The 22,640-nt window shown below is 57.6% G+C and overlaps 1 protein-coding gene across 2 annotated transcripts in view; it reads left to right on the top strand.

Moving 5' to 3' along the window:
- Positions 1-22,640, top strand: part of LOC123588467 (splicing factor SWAP) — a 69,608-nt gene that overhangs the window by 30,595 nt on the left and 16,373 nt on the right. For both annotated transcript variants that reach the window (XM_045459492.1, XM_045459493.1), the window contains 7 exons: positions 197-434; positions 1,564-1,695; positions 2,691-2,784; positions 3,701-3,872; positions 9,972-10,202; positions 11,232-11,422; positions 20,748-21,013. In XM_045459492.1, the coding sequence (XP_045315448.1) occupies positions 197-434; positions 1,564-1,695; positions 2,691-2,784; positions 3,701-3,872; positions 9,972-10,202; positions 11,232-11,422; positions 20,748-21,013 (1,324 nt within the window). The remainder of the gene's footprint in view (positions 1-196; positions 435-1,563; positions 1,696-2,690; positions 2,785-3,700; positions 3,873-9,971; positions 10,203-11,231; positions 11,423-20,747; positions 21,014-22,640) is intronic.

The raw sequence follows: 22,640 nt of genomic DNA, 5'->3' as shown, positions 1-22,640 counted from the left end.
GTCGCCAGCTGCTGGAGAGGGGACGTCTCGTGTGCTCGGTCACCGCCCCTTCCCCGTAGTCCCCAGGTGTGTGTCTGCACGTTGCCCGGTCCTTCCAAATCACGTGTCCCGGGGGCAGCCTCTCTTACATCAGAGAGCACAGAAAACGGTGTGGGAGCGGACGAACAGGAGTGACCTTGCACCTGTGTTTTCACAGCGACAGTGGCCGCCATGTATTATAGCTACTACATGCTGCCGGATGGCACCTACTGCCTGGCTCCTCCCCCGCCGGGGGTCGACGTGGCCACCTACTACGGCGCCCTGCCCGCCGGCGTGGCCGTGCCCAGCTCCGCCGGAGTGACGGCCGCCGCCCCGCCGCCCCCTGGGACCACGCCCCCGCCCCCCCCAACCACAGCAGAGTCGAGCAGCGGGGTGACCTCCACCATCACCACAAGGTACGCCCACTTCTGCCCCTCGCCTGGCACTTCCGCGTTCGTGGTTTGGAGTTTTTCATCGGGGTTTGTGGAAGACCTCAGGGTCCAGATCCCCGGTTACAGAGTTGATGGCATAACAGAAATTGTCATGTCGTAAACACTGAGAAAATTGATTCCCAGTCAGCGCCCCGCGTCACCCCAACCTTCGTATCCTTAGCGCCCCTCAACCCTCGTAAACCCCCGTCCTTGGCACCGCACGCTGCCCCGGCCCCTGTGTCCGGTCTTTCTGATGTGCTGACATCTCAGCTGGGCAGTACTAGGGAAGGAAGACCAGTGCAAAGCGAAGCTGCAGTCGTCAGCAAGAAACAGGCTTTTGTGGAGTTAACGCAAGTGGCTCCCACAAGCCGTAGGCAGATGGGGTTCTGGCCGTCAGACCCATCGAACCGCTGACCTAAAGTGGCAGTGGGCAGCGGGGCAGCGTCCAGGTGTCTGCAGAGAGAGCAGGTGCTTTGTTGGGGGCACCGGGTGCCTGTGCTGGAAGTCGACAGAAACTTGGATGTTTCTGCAAAATGACCTGCCTTCTGACTGTGCTAGGAAAGGGGGCGTGAAATGAGAATGTGGGGCTGCACTGCCCACGTTCTCTTTTTAGCTTGAAAAAAAGTCAACGGGATTTACTCTCGGCTGCCTCTAAGAATTAGCTCGTGGGGTGCCTGGGTGGCTCAGTCACTTAAGCGTCCGACTCTCCATTTCAGCCCAAGTCGTGATGCCAGGGTCATGGGATGGAGACCCGCATCGGGCTCTGTGCTGAGTGTGGCGCCTGCTGGGATTCTCTGTCCCTCTCCCTCTGCCCCCCAAACCCCAATAAAATTTTTAAAAAAAGAATTAGCTCCTAATTGGAGGGAAATGTTAGGGGTGAACTTGTTTTCATGATTTGAAGTCTTAATTTCCATAAAACCGCCATTTTTACCCACTGGCAACGATGTCTTGGTCCCTGTTTTAAACCAGAGGACTTTGGTTAGTTTTTGTGTTTGAGGTCACGCTCAGAGCCGCCCCGTGTGTGTGTCACTGCGTGCGGGTGCGGCCCGGGATGCTGAGCGCCCTCGGCAGCGCTGTGCGCCGGTGCGCCGTGTGACGAGACTCTTCTCCGCAGTGCCCTTGCTCCCGTGGCGGCCATCATCCCCCCGCCCCCCGACATGCAGCCTGTGATCGACAAGCTGGCGGAATACGTGGCTCGGAACGGCCTTAAGTTCGAGACCAGCGTTCGCGCTAAGAAGGACCAAAGGTGAGGGGAGGAGTGGCGTGCGGCGGCCGGACGCGGTGCTCGGCACGTCACTTAGCTTGTCGTCAGCCTAGCCGCCTTCTCTCTTCCCCGCGGCTGATCCTCACGTGTTTACGTAAATACGTCTCACAACCAGCTTGCTGAATCACCTGCAGTTGGGTGGGGGGGACTCGTTTGTCTTGTTTTGTTCTTCAAGGAGGAACGTCGAAGCATCCGGAACGGAGCCGGCACCCGTGCTTTTCAAAACTCCGCCACTCAGGGCGCCCGGGGGCTCAGTCGGTTGAGCGCCCGACTCTTGATCACGATCGCATGGTTCACGGGTTCGAGCCCTACATCGGGCTCTGCGCTTGGCACGGAGGCTGCTTGGGATTCTCTCTCTCCCCCTTTCTATGCCTGTCTCCCGATCACACCCTCGCTCTTTCTCTCTTTCTCTCTCTAAAACGAAGAATCTGCCGCTCAGCGGGAGGGAGGGTGAGATGGGTCATGGGAATGAAGGATTGCGCGCCGGGCAGCACACAGAGGTGTTGTCACTACGCTGTGCTCGGGAGAAACTGCTAGAACTCTGCGTGTGAATTGGGTGAAATGAAAATAAAAACTGAAAAAACGTGTGCCAGGTAAAAAAAAAAAAAAAGCAAGTTAAAAAAAAGGTGTGTGTTTGTAAACAAAAACCGAAGAAGCAGAAAACAAAAGAATCTGCCATGTGATCAAATCCCGTTCCACGCCTCGGATGTGAACCATCCAGCGTGAGGTGGCGGTTACAACGTTACAGCACGAGCATGGGCGAGCCCCGCGCCCTCCCTACGTCTCGTCTCCCTTGTCCACGAGGTGGGGAGGGTACGGCCGTTGCTTCTGCACACGGCCGAGGCGGTACCTGGCTTGAGTGGGTCGCTGGAGGGCGTCGGGGACGGCGTCTGCCGGCGGCGAGCAGGCAGGAGGAACCCTGGCGCCAGCCGGGGCGCGTGCCCGCACGAGTGACTCACCACCCTCTCCGCTCCTAGGTTTGAGTTCCTGCAGCCCTGGCACCAGTATAACGCCTATTACGAGTTCAAGAAGCAGTTCTTCCTCCAGAAGGAAGGGGGCGACAGTGCACAGGTGTGTGTCTGCAGGGCAGGGAGGCTCCGGGTTCTGGACGCGGCAGGGATTTTGTGCCTACGGGCGGGATGCAGGAACGGGCTCGCTGAGCCCCTGGCGCGGACGGTTGTGCGCAGCACATGCCGTCTCTACCCTTCCCCGCCTCTCAGAGGTGAAACCGGTGTTTGGGGTCCGTAGTCATAGTTCACTGATGAGCCGCGTGGCGTGAACACAGCACCCGCGCTCTCCAAGCGTTTGATGTTCCGGTGGCTGTTATTTGTAACTGCTTTTGGTGGAGGCCACATACCATATTTGTACAACGTCTCCTTCTGTGCCTAAAACGTAGACGTGTGTGCACGGCTGACGTGGGAGCTGCGTGGTGCACTCCGGGCCGCAGACTTCATCCTTGGGCGGCCTGCCCCGGGCCGCGTCCCCACATGTGACCCTCAGGCCCACCGGACGCTGCTCCTCCTGCCCTTCGAGTGCTGTCCTGTTCCACCCCCCTCGTTACATGGCGCCCTCACGTTTTGTTCAGACCTGCTTTGGTAGATGGCGTAGGCCTTGCTCGCTGTCCGTGGGTTTCTTTGGACTTCGCACCTGTGATCGCTCAGACTGAAGCATATGGCTCACCTGCGGGCGGTGGGCACGGCCCCGAAAGTGTTCTCGGGCATCCGCATCCAGAGAAAAGGCCGTGAGCATCGGCGCCCGGGCGGTGTTAGAGCTCTAAGACGCGTTCTGTGCTTCCAGAGGGAAAGCCTCGTGTGTACTCCCCTTTCCGTTCTGCTGTATCAGACAATGGCAGGTCTGGGTTTCCAAGAGTGTGTTCCTTAGTGCTGCGTGAGCAGTAACATGTGGTTCAGCGGAGTCTGTCGGTCTGTCTGTGACCCGTCCTGGGCGGTTCCTTACCGAGCAGCTTATGGTCATGTTTATTTTCTAGGCTGTGTCAGCACCAGAAGAGGCCCCGGCAGAATCTGCCCCTGAAAAGCCAAGTGACGCTGGGGAGGACGGTGTGTGCGAAGACTCGGCCGACGCAGGAGGAAGAGGAGGCCCCGGGGGGAAGAAGGAGGCGTCGTCCAGTAAGACGGTCACAGACGGGAAGCTGGTGAAAGGTACGCTGCTGCCCGTCTTGGCCTTGCGGGGTTCCTTCAAGTTCAGAGAAAGGTGCCTCTGGCCGCAGGGCAGGGGAGTCACCGCTGTCAGGTGGTCGTAACAAAGCTTCCGTGCACCACGGTGCTCTCCTGATTCGGGCCCGTGTGGACCTGAGCTCACGTGAGGTGTCCCTGTTGTGGCAGTTCAGCGAGAACGTTTAGCGTGTTTCAAACGATGTTTCATATCTCCTTGGACTTCTGACAGCACACTCAGGTGCACGCTGTTGTACTAGTGAAATCAGTCGTCTTTATTTGTTCAGTGGCATGTCCCGAGGCCTCTACCGGGCAGGACTGCACTCGCTGCATTTGGTTGCCTTTTGTGTTCTTGGAGTTCTTCATCTAGCAGGACAGATGTGCATGGAAGGAAGCCAGTAGAATAAAAAGCGGGGAAACGCTGACACAGGCACGTTAGCAAAGAAGTAAGCGGTCAAGTGTGTGAAGATGCATTGAGTCCCGCCGTGTGGAGATGAGGAAGCCTGTGGGGAGGAGGGGTGCACGCCGGTGTTGATGGTGTAACGGTGGTCCCAAGACCAGGCTGCCGTCCCCGGTAGAGGCTGTGCAGGCGGGGCTTGGAGTGGCGGGTGGGTCCCGGGGAACAGCCTGGAAGGTGTCCGTGGCCAGCTCGTGGGCTCCCGGGGGCCAGATCAGAGGAGCAACTGCATCCAGTTGGGTAACTTTGTGATGACACTGGGCACAGGACCGCCTGGGGGTGTTGGTGGGACCGCTGGTCAGTCACAGAGCTGCAGGAAGGGGAGTGGGAGAGGGAGTGGGCTCGTGGGGCAGAGGCGGAGGCCAGGCAGGTGCAGGCTTGGGGAGGGCAGCAGGGCCCGGGGGAAGGCCTGTGCTTTGCATTGAGGGGCCTCGTGGCACAGGATGGTGATCCAGACTAACCAGACCGGCCCCGACGGGTGACAGCGGGGAAAGTCGCCAGACCGGACATGCACACAAGGGTCTTTGAGCCTCTCGTTCCAGGACTTACCTGAACACTCGTGTTCAGTCCCTCACCCTTCCTGGCCGCCTTCAGACGCTCGTTGAAGTAACAGAGGAACGTAATGAGTAGAGAATAAAATCTGTTGTTGCTACGGAAGTGGGGGAGGCTCTTACCGTCCACGTTGCGGGACAAGGCAGCCCGCCCAGAATTTCCCACCCAGGGAAGAGAGGGACGCTTCAGGACTCGGTGGCAGTGAGCCCCGGGGGAACGCACTGTCAGGCAGAGAGGGGACAACAGGCAGCCTGCCCTTGAGCCAGGGCCACCTCCACACCCCCACGGTCGTGTGGCACCTGGGGCGGCAATGTCCTGCTTCCCTCCCACCCGCTGCCCCAGGCCGTCGGCTCCAGACGGGCACCACGGCTTTGACGGCCTTGGCTTGAACCTCGGCGCGCGGTCGCCAGGAGCCAGAGTGACTGAGCACCAGGGCCCAGTGCAGCTGGCGGTGTGACCTCCGCGTAGCCCGCTGAGGACCAGCCTTCACGTGGTAAGACAGTGAAAGCCAGAAAGTCAGGCCCGATGAGAAGACAGGTTGAAAGTTGTTCTCCTGTCCCAGGCAAGAGGACGGAGGTGGCAGCAAAGCGTCCACAGAGAAGAACAGGCAGTTGTCCCCTGGGCAGAGAATAGGGCTGTTGGTGCATCAGACCCACGTCTGCACCGTAAAAGCCAGATGATTAAGGTGTGTCTGAAATTCTGAATGAGCAGTATTCTGGATGCTATTGGGCACAGACTTTTACAAAGTAATGAGAGAAAGTGAGGACAATGAGAATGTTTCTTCTTCTTGATTTTTTTTTTTTTTTTTTGAAGATTTTCTTGTTAAGTAATCTTTACACCCAGTGCAGGGCTCGAACTCCAACCCAAGATCAAGAGCCACACGCTCCACCGACTGAGCCAGCCGAGTGCCCCAGTGAGAATATTTCTTGTCAAAAAATCATCACACGCGGTGAAAACCTCAAATAAAAACCTATATAACCTGGTGTGCTTACGTTGAGAAACAGAAACCATAACAAGCCTTCAACTCGACAACCTAGAAAGAAACTGTAAAGTGCATCTAAGGAAAGCAGGAGAAGGGAATCCGTAACAATGAAAGTGGGAACCAGTGAGAAACTGGTAAAGACCAGTAAAACGCAACTGCAGGCTTCCTGCAGAGAAAAGCGGAGGAAACGCACAACACATAGTGCGTGAGAAAACAGTCACAGGCATTTGCAGTACGTGGATACTGCGTGTAACTGCATTTGAACAGATCTGGAAATAACTGAAAAAATTCTCTGAGAAAGTGTAAATTGCTAAAATTATCTCAAGAGGCGGCAGCATGACACATGTGTGGGTCTCAGAGAATTTAGGAAGCGTTCACCGTTCAGTGGGGACCACGTTGCAAACAGGCAGCTGACCGGACGGAGTCGAGGCCAAGCTTGTTTCCCACAAGAGGGCGTGAAACCTGCGGGACTAAAGCCACTGGCACGCGCAGGACAAACTAAGGGGTCCGAGCAGCTTGCTAGCGGCCTGTCGGCCCCTCCCCGAGCAACAGGGACACTAATGCCTCGCCACCCAGCCAACGCAGTCAGCCGTGCGAGCAGGCGAGAGCTGTCCTTTGTCTCCGTCCGTAGGTGCTGAAGAAGCATCCGAGTGTCCCCACGCGTGGCTGGGAGAGCTTCTTTACCGTAATAACTGACTCTGTCTTGGGGGGAAAAAATAGGATTCCAGATAAAGTATTAAAACGTAAAAGTAAGTTCAGTAATCTAAGCGTTGGAAAAGACTTTCTAAGAGTTGAAGCTGTAAATCATAAGGAAAGAATAGTAGGTCTGATGGGGGCAGGACCTGAATAAAGTTAAAGACAAATGTCAAAACGTCGATCGCTAACAGAAGATACAGGGTTCAAATCCGTACCGTAGAAAGCGCTCATCCGTTGACAAGAAGACACTCACTGCAGCGAGAAAACCAGAGACAGAAGATATGAAAAGATCGCTCACAAAAGAAGAAAGATAGATGGTCAGTAAATACATTTTTAAAGTGTATCTTCACTGGCAAATGCTGTTTTTTGCCTCTCGGGTTGGTGAAGTTGGAAAGTAATGCTCAGCGAGGGAGAGGCTGCAGGGTAACGGGGACCCGCGTCGGCTCAGTGCAGCATGGGGAAGAGGCCGCCCGGCGCAGGAGCCCCTCTCCGCGCGGATGCCCTCCCCCTCGGAGCCGTGGCTCCGCCGGGTATCCAGACCAGGAGTTCATCACGGGGCTCGCCAGCTTTCAGAAATAAAACCTTGGCAATGGTCGTGGGAGACCGTGTAATAAATTGGAACCTCCAGACCAAGAAATAATAGTCCTAATTTTAAAAACGATCTTTGTGGACGCAGAGATGTGGGAAGATGCTGCCTGGGGAGCAGAAGCAGGCTGGAACACGGTCCAGTGTGGCCCCGGTTTCGTGGGTGTGCCCGGGAACCGTGCGGGTGCCTTTCTCCCACACCTGTCCTTCCGTCCTGTCCACCTGTGGTTTCAAAGTTTTCCACAGAGAACGTAATGACTTGTGAAGGCTGACGCCAGCAGCAAAGCTTGTTCCCGTGCCCCCGGAAGTCTGGGGACGGGGGGCTCCTCCACGCGCGCTGGCTGAGGACTTGCTGCACCGGCCCGGCTCCCGGCCACTTCGGTGCCCACGACAGCCCCGCAGCCTGCAGCCCGGGTGAGCGGGCCGTGGCCACGACGCAGACGTGCAGAGGTGTGGAGGAGAGAGGCCCTGCAGGCTTCCACCAGCTGAGGCTGGAGGAGAAAGAACGAAGCAGGTGGAAGGAGGCAGAGGCGGGGGAGGGGAGGCTAGCAGTGGATGGGCCACGCAGATGGAACCCGGGGCCAGAGCCGGGAGGGCCAGGGGTTCGTCCCCACCGCAGGGAGCCATGGGCGGCCGCAGCAGAGTCATCAGATGCTCAAGTAACCCTTATGCTGAGCAACGGTTTCAGAGCCCTCGCTCTCTGGCTGAGCTAGCACGGGACACTCCTTGGCCTGTTTCGCCTCGGTTTCCTCATCTGTACGTAGGGAGCCCAGGGGCGTCTCTGCCGGGCTTGTGGGTGTGAGGTGAGGCCTGCAGGCTGCCCCACTACTCCGTTTGTCTTAAGTCGGTCGAGAGTCTGTGCCCTGTGACGGGGTCTGGCTGCTCTTTGGCCTTGCAGCTCTACATGCGTAAATACCAGACGTCCACAATAGGCGTCGTGTTAGCATAGAAAGTGTTCCGGAAGCTTTCATTGTAAAGTCTCGTATTTGTTGATTGCTGACCTTTCGAATTTGGGGTGACAGATGGTTTGAGAATGATCATTGTGAAGTTATTTTGAGGGGCGCCTGGTGGCTCAGTCGGTTTAGCGTCCCACTCTTGACTTCTGCCCAGGTCATGGCCTTGTGGTTCTTGAGGTCGGGGCGAGCCCTGAGTCGGACCGCGCGGATAGCGGATAGCATGGAGCCTGCTTGGCATTCCCTCTGCCCCTTCCCCGCGCACACACGCGCTCTTACTCTCTCTCTCTCTCAAAATAAATAAACCATAAAGCTGTTTTGAGATGTAGTACTGTAGTCTCAAGTTAACGAGCAATTTTGATTAACACTTAGGTGAATTTTTTTTGCTTTTCAAGTTTTGCCAACCCTGTTTGTTAAAGAGATCGTATTCCTGTAGGCAATAGTTAGCCCTGTCGCCCTTGTTTCCTCACGGAGAATTTCAGGGTGTATGAGAGCACCCCACCCGCTCCCGCCGCCCAGCCACAGACCAGGCTTGCCCCTGCCGTTCACTGCAGCCCACCCCAGAGCGTTTTCGGAGGGGGTCCCCGGCATCGTGGCCTTTCATCCGTAAATGATTTAACGTATCTCCCGAAGATGGGACTGTTTCCAGCAGTTTATGCTGCTGTTTAATACTGACTCCCCAGCAGACCGTGTTTGTGACCCCTGTGTGCTCTGTTCTCAGGGGTTGTCGTGCATCAAGGCGCAGTGTGCAGTCAGTCTGAAGCTGTTTTCCATCTGACTTACCAGCTGGGCCTTTGCAAGCGTTTAGGATCTGGGGGTGCTCTCTCTTGGGGTGCTTGTGGACGAAAGGGTTATTGGGGTAGTTACGTGGTTCTGGAGCCAGAAGTGCAGACGGCGGGAGCCTTGGGGGCCAGCTGGGCCACCCCTCCCCACCTGCGGTCACCACAGACGCATCCCTTCTAGAACGTGCCCTGTTCTCTTATGGAAACTCCCAAGCACGTGTACAAACAGCGTGGGTGATGGAGCACACCCACCCAGATCCTGCCCCCCCTCGGAGTTGGCTGTTTGCACTGCACTTTAGAATTTCCCTTCCTTGTCGTTTACTTGAAGGTCTTTCGTGAGTAATAATTCGTGGCTTTTGAGAGCGAAGACACAACGCAAGCGATTAGGCGTTAAGAACCAGAGTCGCTGTGTGTCTGGAGGAGGGGGCTCGGCGGGTCAGTGTTGAGTGGGTGGGGGGACGGAGAGGAAGGCTCCTTCCTCTTGGGCCTTTGTCTGTCTCTTACCGAAGTCCCCAAACATTCTAGGGGAGGACTTTGAACCACCTAAGCTTTCGTTACAGTGGGTTGAAAGTCTCGTCACAGCTGCCGAGTGGTCAGAGGTGACGCCCAGCACAGAGCAGGCGCCCGGTAAACCGAAGAAAGAAACGGATCCCGTCACTTGATTTGTGGGAAAAGGCTACCGTGTACGGCTGGCAGTTTTTAGAAATACCTTTTTATAGTGGAGCCGCATCATACGTCTGACTCGTACCAACTCAGCCACGTGCTGAGCCCAAAAAAGAAGGAAAACCCCAAGAGGAAGTGCCCCTTTACCAGTGCAGCGGCCCTGGATGCCGCTCTGGGCGTGTTCCTCGCGAGACGCTTGTGGCAGGCCAGCCTCCCCGTGCCCAGCGTGCACTTGAACGGCCCCCTTTGACAACGCAGGCGTTGCCGCCGCCCCCCGAGGCCCCTGGGCGTGAGACGCGGCTGCACCGGGGAGGCCGCCCCGCAGCTGGCGCTCGCGTGGACGGCGGGGCCGTGGGGGCTCTGCTCTGTGCCTCCAGGTACCTAAACGTGCGTCACCATGTTCACTTTTCCCAATAGCTTCATTTGCTCCAATAAGCTTTGCGATCAAGGCCAAAGAAAATGACCTCCTTCCCCTGGAAAAAAACCGTGTTAAGCTAGATGATGACAGTGATGATGATGAAGAAGGCAAAGAAGGCCAAGAAAGTTGTAGCGGCACCGCAAACACGACCCCGGCAGTCGCCCCGCCCTGTGCGGTTGTTGAGGAGAAGCGGCCCCAGCTAACCCAGGAGGAGCTAGAGGCGAAGCAAGGTTTGTCAGCACGTTTTACACCTTCTTGAAAGGCAGGCAGTAGCACAGGACTAGCCTCCTAAGCCCGCAGCGCTGGGACTGAGCCCCCAGCCGGGGCACGGCAGGACCTGGGGGCAGCTGGTGCTTGGTGCACGCGGAGAGTTCTCTGTTAGAGTGGTGGGCACTGCCCTTCCTAAGCTCCGGATGCAGTGCCCCCGGCGGCTCGTTCTAGAGAGCGCGTTACTGGGGGGTGGGGGCCTTGGCGCTCTGAGGGCCGCCTCGGGTCGGATGCTCAGCCCGTGATCCCGGCTCGGCTGATGGACCCAACTAGGAGATACCCTTTCGTGAGGCCTTCTGCCCACAGACAGACCCTTCGAGAGGACGTGGGCCGGAGCTGGTTTCCAGACTGGGGCTTGTCTTCACAGGTCACAGCCTGGCCACCGCCGGCCCCCGACCACCAGCAGTGTGTGGGAGGGCCTCTCACCGTCTCTTACCCCTAAATAGTTCTGTTTTGCGCTACAGCAGTTAGCAGTTCCTGTCTGTCCTAACTGGTTCCCGGACGTTGCTTTTCCTGCACGTGCACAGACAGGTGACACAACATTTCCAGGTGGCTCCTGAGCAGGCTCGGGCCAGTGCCCCGGGTCCCCTCGTGCACGTACCGCTGCGCACAGAACCGTGTGTCGGGACGTGCTCGAACGCAGCGCCCCTTGTCGGGCATGAGCATTAGGGACCCGTGTTCACGAGAGCCTAAGGCTTTCTGAGGGTTTCATGACTCCGACTCTCCCTGGTGTGGAATCCCATCCACCTTCCGACTTTGATTTTGAGGGTGAAATATTTAAAATCCTAATAGTAAGCCTTATGAACTAACTGCCTCACAATTCAGCCTGCCTGATTTGTTTACTTATCCTGAAATTTGTGTCCTGTTAATCTCTTAGAATAACCACGTTGTATCCCGTGACCCTTTCGCTGCTTGTGAAAACTAAGATAGCGAGGTGTTTTTAGAATAGCACTTGCTCTAAACATCACTTTTTTTGTCGTTCGTTTCTTAAGCAAAGCAAAAGCTGGAGGACCGACTGGCAGCCGCTGCCAGGGAGAAGCTGGCCCAGGCGTCCAAGGAATCGAAGGAGAAGCAGCTTCAAGCGGAACGTAAAAGGAAAGCAGCTTTGTTTTTACAAACCTTAAAAAATCCCCTGCCAGAAGCAGAAGTCGGAAAAGTTGAGGAAAATCCTTTCAACGTAGAGGTAAGTGAAAGTCCACGTCAGCATCGCGGGTGAGAGTGGGTGAGTGGGGCGTCCTCTGGCCACTCGGGTCCCCAGCCTGAGAGGGGGCTGTCAGCAGACCCCGCTCTTCTGCGGGGGCCGGCGTGCTTCCGCTGTGAGTTTGGGGAAGACCCCGTTAGGGTACTCTAGGCCCTGGCTTCCCTGGGGGGGGGGGGGGGACACATTCCCCTGGGGACAGACTCGTCCAGAGCAAGACCTGTGACGTCTCGGGTCCACATCAGCGTCAGTACTTGAATTAAAAAAGAAAACAAGCTGTGGTCGCTCCCGCCTTTTCTGGGGAGGGCCAGCACCTCTGCCAGCATCGCCCTCCGTTCCCGTGGGCTCGCACGTCCACACACCAGTGTCCCCAAAGTGTCTTTTGTAGTGGCCTTTCCCTGGAACGTAGAAGCAGTCCTGCACTCTTTCTCTTCGGTTCTGTTGACATTTCTGAGAGCCCGAGGCCGTTATTCAAAATAGATCTTGGCCGCACGCAGCCGCTTGGTTTATGTGTTTTGCGTGGAAAACAGCTCACGGAGTTCAGGTCCCCCTCCTCCTGTTGAAGGCCGAGCCCCTGCTGTCTCCCCTCAGGAATCGGTCCGGAGCCCTCAGGCCTGGCGGGCGGCCTCAGAGCCGGGGTCGGCGAGGAGGGCAGGAGGGGTGGGCTCCTGCGGGCTGTCCTCGGACCGGCCTCGAGTGTGCGGAGGCGTGGGGGTGCCCAGGGGGATGCCGGGACACGGCCACCTCCGCTCCTCTCCCTGCACCCCTGAGGCGGGCCACCGGGTGCCCCCAGTCCTGGGCTTCGGGGAGCCACGGCCCTGTGGTGACGGGCCCGGGGAGGCCCGGGACGTAACAGAAGTTGTGCGTGTGGCAGGGGAGCGGGCGCAGGGGGGCCCTGGGTGCACTGCCAGTTGCCTGCGTTGTCCGTTGTCCCGGTGTCGTTGGTGCGGCGAATAAGAGACTGAGGTAACGTCACCTGCATGCGTGGACTCAGCCGGTGCCGCTACACGCTCGCGTCTGTTTCCCAGCGACGCTGTGTTGGAATGCAGACTCCGTCCCGGCCAGAATTCCTCGTCGTCAACGCGGTTTTTCCCAGCCTGCCGTGTTGCCTGGTCACGGCCCCCAGACCTCTCTCCCTGTGAGCACGAGACAGGCTTCCGCTTAGGCTTTTCTCCTGTGTCTCTTTCTACGCGGCCTCGCCCACCTGCCGGGTTTCCAGCGTGTTTTACGTCTGCACGACGTAGAGATGGGTGTTTCTGCTTCCCGTTTGGTCACCAGGTGGATCTTCTTGCGCATCTAGTGGGACAGATTGTGGGTCCTCAATGATTTGAGCAGGAGTGCAGCGGTAGTAGCAGATGGTAATAAACGTCTAACTGCTTTGAAACAGAAATACTTTAGTCACCTTGGCAGTTGTCATAACCGGGATTCAACTGGACGGTAATCTCAGCTGAAAGCAGCTTCTGGGGACAGGTTACCCTGCCCGCATGTCTGTTCTGCGCGTACCCCAGGCTCAGAGGCGGCACGCCTGACCCCCGCTGAGCAGGAGTAGGATTGTCTCGTGCTGGGGACCTGAGCTCAGCGGGAGCAGGTGGCACCCCGGGTCTGTGTGAGCAGACGTGCGCGGGACAGCATGAAGACACCGCCCAGAAGGCCCCGGGCCGGAACCCAGCAGGATTTTGCTGTGGCTCATCTGCCCCAGGGTGTAGCAGGGTCTGCTTTCACTGTTACTAAAGCAGGGCACGCACGTGTCCAAAACGTTCAGGTGCGAGGGACAGGTACAAAATGGACAGGAAGTTTGGTTTCCTTCTCGTGTGCTGTTTCACGATTCCTATGGAAATTTCCATTTCTTACTTTTATTTTAGGTTTTTATTTTATAAGATAAATATACAGTTGATTATTATAGTTCCTCTTAAAAAAATTGTTTTAATGTTTATTTTTGAGAGAGAGAGAGTGCACAAGCAGGGGAGGGGCAGAGAGAGAGGGAGAAACAGAATCCAAAGCAGCTCCAGGCTCTGAGCTGTCAGCAGAGAGCCCGACACGGGGCTCGAACTCACGAACTGTGAGATCGTGACCTGAGCGGAAGCCAGCCGCTCAACTGACTCAGCCCCCCCCAGGCACCCCTCGTTTGAGCCCTTTTGAAGCCCCCTGTGCCGTGGCATGAAGCACACTCCTCTCGTGTGCAGCTGTCACTGCCCTCCGTCTCCAGGACTTTTTCATCTTCCCAAACGAAACTGTCCCGTCAACCACTGGCTCCCTGCCCCTGGCGCCCACATCTCTGCTGTCCGTGTCCATCAGCCTGGCTGGTCCTGGGGCCCTGTGAAAGTGGGAGTCCTACAGTGTCTGTTCCTCAGGGACTGGCTTCTTCACTTCACGGAACCTCCTTTTTCTAGGTGCATAATGCTGCATCATGGGTGTGCGTGCGCTCCATTCTTTGTGGGTTCTCACGGGAAAACGGATCTATTTCTGTGTGTAGATTGAAATGTCGCGGTAACAGGACCGGACCCTACACGTTATCCTGGTTTTTCCATCGTCAGAGAGCTGTTTCTGTCCACATCGGGGTCGTGCTCGTTGAGGATTTACTGGATGCATGACTGTCCCACGTTAGCCCTTAACCTGACCCGGTCAGTGGTGGGCGTGCACACTGTTCCCGGGGCCTCGCTGCCGTGACCGTGGCCACAGTGCTGCTCTGAGCCTGGGTCCTGTCTTGCGCGCTCACTTCGGTGTGCGTGTCCATGGGGCGGATGCCGGACTGTGGAAACGCTTTTAAATATCTGCTTTCGCGCCCCCGCCAACGCCGCTTATCACCAGCCTTTGATCCTCGTCCGTCTGACGGGCGGAAAGACGGCAACTGTGAGGGTTAGCTTGTGCGTGTTCACTGCGGGGGTGCTGAGTGACTTCACAGGCCCGGTGGCATCTTCGGCCCCCGTCCCCGAGAGCCGCCTTCAGAGCCTCCCCTCGTTGCCTCCTGGCTGTCTGCCTGTCTCTTCTCTGTCACCAGCGTCACAGACATTTCTCTTTGTCCACGGGAGTCTGCACCGCTTGGAACTACTCTGGTTTAAGGAGCACGTGGCTGGACCCGATGCATTCACCAAATCACTCACCCTGCCACTCATTGCACAGGCCGCCTTGGAGCCCAGCCCAGCTCACACTTGCACATACCGACCTGCCTGTCAGGAGAGGGCACGTTATGTATCTGGGGGTAACCTGAAATGACGTCCTAAGGTGTGTTTGTTGACGGGGACGGATACTAACAGAACGCTAAGTTTTATATAAGTTTTGTGAGACATAAAGATCCACGCGAGTGGTGCTTAGAAATCCCCGTGAACGTCTCACTTTTGGGGTGTGCGTGTGCTCTTAATTCAAAATGAAGGGAAACCGGGGTCTTCAGTTTGAACCCCCCTTGGCTTATGCAGTCATCTGCACAGTGACAGCACATTTCAGGACACCTTCTAGACACCAGCAGTTTGTTCAAGTTAATGATCCTGCTGGGTTTACAGGCTGAACAGGAGTCCGCGAGGAGGTGGGAACAGGAATCAACCGCGCGTGCTGAGCCTCTGTTGTTTCCAAGGCACCGAGGCCCTCCGGAAGGTGACTTAGAAGCCTGTGTCTCACCCAGATGCCCACACAACCCCGTTTGTCCCCCAGGACAGTCTAGCGGGGCACAGAGCAGCCAACACCAGATGAGCCGTGGGTGATGCCTGGGCCCCCGGGAGGCAGAAGGGCGCACGGCCTGCCGAGGGGAGGGGGGGGTCTGGGTGGGGCCTTGAGGAACTCTGGTAATGAGAGTTGACAGATTGGGGGGACCCTCCAGGGCCAGCGGCGCTCAAGTGGTGGCGGTGGGTGCAGCGCAGCGAGGCCCTGACCGGCACCGCGCGGCACGGGGCGGGGCGGTTGCAGGAGCCTCGTCCTGGGACCAGACTGGGATGCGGACGAGCAGGAGCGGCATTTCCGTGGGAAGCCCGCAGCGGCCACAGCGCAAGGGCAGGACACGATGGCAGTCCGGGCAGCAGTGCCTGAGGCGGGGACCGCACAGAGAGTCCTCCGGGAGGGAGCACCGCCGGTCGGATCAGGGCAGCTGGGTGGCTTCAGGAGAGAGGGCGCGCGCCGCGAGAATGACGCGCAGCCGAGGTTTCGACATGCAGTTTTAGAGGACGCGATTCCGAGCCTGACATCTCGAGGCGTGTGTGGAATTGTCCCGTTTTATGGTTACTGTAGTGTCGTTTCACACGTGAGGCTTTATCTGGAGATGCGAGTTTGTCTGCTTTCGAGCAGTTCGTTGTGCCGCGGCAGGACGGGACTGGCTCGCCATGAGCCGCTTAGCGGGCAGGTGCTTACTTCGCTGTGGTTCAGGGACTGAGCCGTGTCATTCCCGGGGTTACTGGAGGGGCGGGGCAGGGCAGGCAGTCTTGAAATTCTCTCTGTTTCTCACAGACACCACTCAGACCAGCCTGTGCACTGCCTCCCCCGTGGCGGCTTGCTCTCTGGTGCTTTCTGCTGGGGTGTTAACGTTCCACCCCCCCCCCCCCCACGAGACGGCTCCGCTGGCTTGGTGCTGCCCCGCGCGCACCCGCGGGCACCCCTCCTGCAGCCCCCCACGCACCCCTCCCGCAGCCCCGCGCGCAGCCCTCCCACAGCCCTGCACACACCCATGGGCACCCCCCCCCTGCAGCCTTGCGCGCACCCGTGGGCACCCCTCCCGCAGCCCCGCGTGCACCCCTCCTGCAGCCCTGCGTGCAGCCCTCCCACAGCCCTGCACACACCCATGGGCACCCCCCCCCGCAGCCTTGCGCGCACCCGTGGGCACCCCTCCCGCAGCCCCGCGTGCACCCCTCCTGCAGCCCTGCGTGCACCCTGGGCACCCCTCCCGCAGCCCCACGCACACCCCTCCCGCAGCCCTGCGCGCACCCCTCCCGCAGCCCTGCACACACCCATGGGCACCCCCCCCGCAGCCCTGCGCGCACCCGTGGGCACCCCCCCCCCCCCGCAGCCCTGAGCACGCAACCCTCCCGCAGCCCTGCGCACACCCGTGGGCACCACCCCCCCACATCCCCACGTGCACCCCTCCTGCAGCCCCGCGCGCACCCCTCCCGCAGCCCCACGCGCACCCCTCCCGCAACCCTGCGCGCACCCCTCCTGCAGCCCTGCGTGCACCCTGGGCACCCCTCCCGCAACCCCACGCACACCCCTCCCGCAGCCCTGCGCGCACCCCTCCCGCAGCCCTGCACACACCCATGGGCACCCCCCCCGCAGCCCTGCGCGCACCCGTGGGCACCCCCCCCGCAGCCCTGAGCATGCAACCCTCCCGCAGCTCTGCGCACACCCGTGGGCACCACCCCCCACAGCCCCACGTGCACCCCTCCTGCAGCCCCGCGCGCACCCCTCCCGCAGCCCCACGCGCACTCCTCCCGCAACCCTGTGCGCACCCGTGGGCACCCCCGCCCCCCAGCCCTGCGCGCACCTGTGGGCACCCCTCTGCTGCTCGTTGGCTCATTGATGGCAGTGCACAGGGCGGCCTGGCCGGGTGCCTTCTGCAAGCAGAGCAGGGAGGTCGGGCCGAGGGGGAGGTGTGGCATCAAGAGGTATGTGAGTCAGGCGTCGGAGACTCTGGTTACTTTCCAAGACACATGCTGTCCAGTACGGTGCACGGTGGCCACTCACCATCCGTGGTCATTTAAACGTAACCTAATAGGAATCAAATAAAATTCAAAATTCAGGTCCTTGACCTTGTTAGCCACATTTCAAGTGTTCAGTAGCCACACGTGGCTGACGGCTAACTGCAGGGGACAGTGCAGAGACGGCGTCCCTACCGCTGCAGCGGAGTGCGGACTAAACAGCTAGTTGTTTTATTGCGTGGCTGCTGTGGTTGCCCGTGTCAGAAACCTGCCCCGCTGCCCCCACGTGGCTTCAGCAGCAGCAGTAGGACGTAGTGGGGCTCACACTCTGAGTCGTGAGGGCAGCGATGCCCCGAGGATTCCTCTCCAGGCACAGCCCCCCGCCGACCGGCTGTGTCCTCCCGCCGCGCCACCCACGGTCCGGGACCCTGCTCCACACTCCACGCTCACGTGGACGTTCTGGACAGCTCGACCTGGGTCGTGTGCTTCTCCCTCAACCTGGCACGATGACCAAGGAGATGGAACGTTCTGGTCTGTCTCCTGCTCAAAGTGCGCCGCCTCCGGTATTCATGATGGAGGGGGGAGGAGGCACAGAGGGCCGGCGCCCCCACAGTGTCTGCACGGCTGCGAGAGCGGCTGCCAGGCTGCGGAGGGAGCCGGCGGCCACTGCTCACGTTCCCCTGAAGGGGGTGGCCGCTCGTCAGGGTCCCTGACACATGCCGACACAGAGCCTGCGCCCAGCACTTGCGCCCTGGGACCCGCTGCTGGGCTGCAGGGACTGTGCGGGTGGTGTTGGTTACCCTTTTCGTCCTTCGTTCTCCAGTCTGATTACTGGGTTTCTGAATATTCTCTTGTTGGTCCCTGTAAGCTGAGGTCATCACAGTGGATCCTCTCCATTCAGTTGGGCAGAGGCCCCCATACTAAGGGTGAAGGATAAGATCTCCTGACTTCGGCTCGGGTCGCGATCTCGGGGTCTGTGAGTTCAAGCCCCACGACGGTCTCTGTGCCGACAGCTCAGAGCCTGGAGCCTGTTTCGGATTCTGTGTCTCTCTCTCTCTCTCTCTCTGACCCTCCCCCCTTCATACTCTGTCTCTCTCTGTCTCAAAAAAATAAAAAAGGTTAAAAAAAAGTTAAAAAAAAAAAAAAGAATAAATAGATCTCCCGAGTCGATTACAAGGAATGTTGAAAATGTTGGCCTGATTACCTGTTGAATCAAAAGGAGCAGTAAACTTCAGGCACAGTGGGGTACCGCGATCACAGAGAAGCAGTAACGATGCTCAGAGGTAGGAGTTCTCGGGTCAGCAGTAGGAATAGAAACAGAAACGCAGCCCGTGAGCTGCCGGGCACCCTCCCTGTGTCTCTGGCGGCCTGGTGCCCGGTGACCGACAGGGCCACATGCTCCCACCCCTCCTTGGAGGGCAGCGCTGAGTGCCGCGGCTCTGTCCCCTGCGGAGGTCCCCCCAGAACAGGCTGCTGGCTCAGGCCGGAACGTCTGCCTCGGCTTCCCCGGGAGCCCCCTGCCCAGGCTCAGGAAGGACAGATTCTGGTTGTGGCCCCACGCCCACTCGCCTGTCACACGGGCCCTGCGTGCCGTCCCAGGGTGCCGGCTGCCGGCTGCATCCCTGGCTTCAGTCTTGCCTTTTGCACAACTTGTGTCCCTAATTTATCGGGAGTCTGAAAACACACCCCAAGCTGGTTTTCCCACTGCGCGGCGGCAGAGTTGGCCACCAGCCGGCACAGCCAGGCCCTGCCCGCAGCAGGACGCGGGGGCCGGGCGGAGCCCCCTCATCCGGCCTCTAGAGCTGCCTGGCGTCCTGCGCGGTTTCTTGCGTTCTCGGCTTGCAGTGCCGTTTATTCTGCCCAGCGCCAGAGCGGACGCGGGGGCTCTTAGACATGGAGGTGGTTTCCCGTCGGGTGTTGAGATGGGCTCCCTGAGCCAGCACAGGCCGAGCCTTACAGACATGTGGGCATCGCTGCAGCCTGGAAGGCGGGGAACGAGGACCAGAGCGGGCACAAAGCAAGGTCTGTGCCTTCCTCCCAGCGGCTCCCGGTTCCTGAGTTACTAGACGCGCAAGAACCCGCTTAGGCAGGGCGCTTTGGGAGCAGGGGGGGTCTCAAGCGTCTCGGGTTCTGCTCACCCAAGGCCAGGTGGGAGACAGAGCCGGGAATGGCCGAGGGGTGAGCGCGTCTCTTTGGATGAGTGCCTTGCATTTTCTCTTCAAGCCGAGGAAGCAGGATAGCTTTAGTATGAAGCGCTGTCCTGGTCAGCCTTGTCCCCGCAGAGCAGGGGGACGCAAGGAGAGGAAGGGAGTGGTCGCAGAGTTACAACGACCCTCCCCCCCGTTGGGCTGCAGCACCTGCCTGGCCTTGTTCCCAGAGTCTCCCACCCGAATCCGCAAGGCTCACGGTGACAAATCTCGGGGTGCGGGATTCTGTGCATGTCTTGAGGTGTAGCGTTTAATGACTGCAGGTAAAGGTCATTCAGAGTGAACTGGAGAGTGACCCTGCTCGGGGACTACGGGTGGGTGGCCCCCAAGCGCCAGGACAATGGGAAAGGAAGGTTTCAGGGGTTCCAGTTTTGATGGGTATTTTTTTTTTTTTTTATAAACTCATTTCTTCATTTTACAATTTGATGTGGACAAACTAATGTCAGTGGAAGTGGGATTGCCGTCTCGTGTTTAAAGGTTGAGCACGATTCCGCTGTCCAGATGCACCACATGGAACCGGGACCCGGACGCTCGTTGCAGAGTGCCGTGACATGGGGCCTCGGGCGTGCGTCTTGCACACTTGGGTGGATGCTCTTTAGAAGAAATTCCTAGAGACGGCGTTACCCTGGGTGAGGCTCACAGCTGACGGATCGCCCACCTCCCGGTCTGTGTGCGGGTGTTCTTTGCAGTGGGGATTCTCTCCGCATCGGTTCACTTGGATAAAGGCGTTTATGGTGAACAGGAGTCTGTCGAGCGTAGTCCTGTGCCAACTCAGCACGTGAGGAGCCTGGCTTGTGCCCAGGGGGTTGTCTGGTTAACGATTGCTGTGTGAACTGTGTTCTCCCCGGGGTCACCGAGCCGTGACAGGCGTGCAGCACCACACGTGTGCAAGGTCTCCCGCACGATGACTTCGCTTAGATGTGTTGCAGAATCGTGACCACAGTAGCTGTAGTTAATATCCATCAACTCACACAGATTCAGGGTGGAAAGAAGGCAGGGTTTTTTCTTTTGACAGAGTTCTTTGAATCAAAGGGATGTCTTTTCATTCAGATCTTCTTTAAAAATTATTTTCAGACTGGTGTAGAGATTCATAAAAGCCTAATCGTAACTGGAGGCTTAAGATCTCTCTGTTAATGCAAAGTCACAATTATTTATGAAGAAGCAAGTGTAGCTCTTTTCTCAAACAGCGTCCTTGGAGCCACGTTCCCGTCATCAGATCCATCACTGCCAGGTGGGGCTGGTGAACGACCATCTGGGGAGACCGTCGCTCATACGCTTGGTGTTTACAGAGCCCACCATTTCCCTGGAGACACTGGGGTGAAGTTTTAGAGCCATAAAAAGGGACGTGGTCTTCTCTAGGAGATGTTAGTACATTATTGGTGTGAATAACGTGTGTGAGTAATTTCAAGCCCAAGTTGAAGCTTTATAAATATGCCTTCACAAGTGTCTTGTTTTCCTTATTAACATCTGGAGATTTTCTTTTGTTCCCAGGAAACCAGTACTGGGCCCTGTCCTCTACTGACTGGAGGCAGACCTCTGCCAACTTCAGACATCAAACCCCCCGAAGGGCCCTCCAGCAAAAGTAAAGACCCCCCCAGAGAAGAAGAGAGAGAGAAGAAAAAGAAAAAACACAAAAAGCGGTCTCGGACAAGATCACGCTCCCCCAAGTACCACTCGTCATCCAAATCCAGGCCTCGGTCCCACTCGAAAGCCAAGCACTGTCTCCCCAGTGCCTACCGGACGGCGCGGCGCTCCAGGTGGGTGTGCGGGGTGCTCGTGGCACGGGTCTGCTGTGGGTGGTGGGTCCTCCGTCCCCAGAGTGGCAGGCCCGGCAGAGACGAGCGAGCGTGGACCTCGTGAGTGCTCACGTGTGGATCACCTTGCCAGCCCAAATGACATCTTTTCAAGATGTCTTTTGTTTAATTTCCAAAGCTCACCAACTACTGAGAGTTTTTTAAAAAATGGATTTATTTAAATGTTGACAGGTCTTAGAGGCGGGCCCAGCACATCGGTTCGTGTGTGAAAACTCACAGGGGTGGGGTCTTTTGTTTGAACGCGTGGACTTTCGTACGCTAACTCCTGTCGAGTGCATAAATGTAATGGAAGGGATCGGGACCGCTTGGGCTGGGCGCAGCCCCTGCACGTGCGTGCAAGGAGGGAGGCCCGGGCGTGCCCGTCCACGTCTCAGCTGATTTGTGTCCAGACCTCCCGTCAAGAGGCACTGTTCAGCCAGAAGCCACCTTCACAAGGTGTTTGAGAAAGCATAAGATTTCAAGCCACGATGTGAACGTGACCCCTAACGAGTCACGGTATTTACTGTTTAGTACAGCCGGGGTTTTTGGTCTTGTTTTCCGTTTTCCGTTTGTTTTTCAAGTGGTTTGCAGGAGGTTTGGAAAGCAAACCTCTGGTTTGAAAACCTGCGTCTCACATTGCGATCTGTTAGTAAGTGTTGACTGGACTTGGCTTGCTTTCTCTGGCCCGACGCTCAGGCTGGCGGGGTCTCGTTTGTCCGCTGTAACTGATGCTGGTTTTCCTTTCCAGGGAAACGATGGCTGCGCTGCTCTTTTGATGCTTAAAACGAAGTACGCTCGTGCACATTTGCCTCTGAGTATATCCTAAAAACAACATGCTTTCCCTATTTTTACTCACACCAGACCTCAGAGGCTTGACAAGTATTTACACTTACTTATCAACAGTGAAATTGCACTTGCCTCCACGATAAATAATTTTGATCCTTGGTGTCTGCGATTTTAATAGTGCTCTAGAAGTTCCGTCATCACACACACACCCCGGACACGCATATTCACATAGGCACACGCACCACACACGCCCATGCAGACACCCAGACACCCACACACCTTGCCATTTTTCCATAAAACGAACAACTTTGCTGACGTGGTTTCGGTGTGTAGACGCCCCCAGGAATTTGTATGTATACAAAAGACATTTTAAAGTTTCTTTTTCGAGAGAGTTCTTTCTGACGAGCCGCCCTCCAAGCAGGAACGGAACGCGCCCAGTAAACTCCTGGCCGGCTGTCCTTCGCTGCAGGGCTCTGACGGCGGAACGTAACTGCCTCCTCATCCCTGGTCTGGGGTCCTGTGTGTGCTCTCGGCGGCTGCGGGCCGTGCGCGGTCCAGGCTTTGCTGGCGCTGGCCTCCAGGGGCCCGAGCGCCCTTGGTGTTCTCGGCAGTGAATTGTTGACATGTGGAAAATAGTGAAGTTGTAACCGAATGTTGACGTTGCTAATGAGACGTCATGATTTTTTCTTTAACTGTCTGTCTTTTCAGGTAGGGTTACCCGTTACAGACATAACGTCTGCGTAGGACCCGCCAGGCTTGCTTCTTAAGGCTGGCACACACTTGAATGGCTGTCTCGTACAGACTC

The sequence above is a fragment of the Leopardus geoffroyi genome, chromosome D3, assembly GCF_018350155.1.
Source record: "Leopardus geoffroyi isolate Oge1 chromosome D3, O.geoffroyi_Oge1_pat1.0, whole genome shotgun sequence".
In the NCBI taxonomy this organism is placed as follows: domain Eukaryota; kingdom Metazoa; phylum Chordata; class Mammalia; order Carnivora; family Felidae; genus Leopardus; species Leopardus geoffroyi.
The sequence above is the reverse complement of the archived record's forward strand: the minus strand, read 5'-3'. Positions and strand labels throughout refer to the sequence as shown.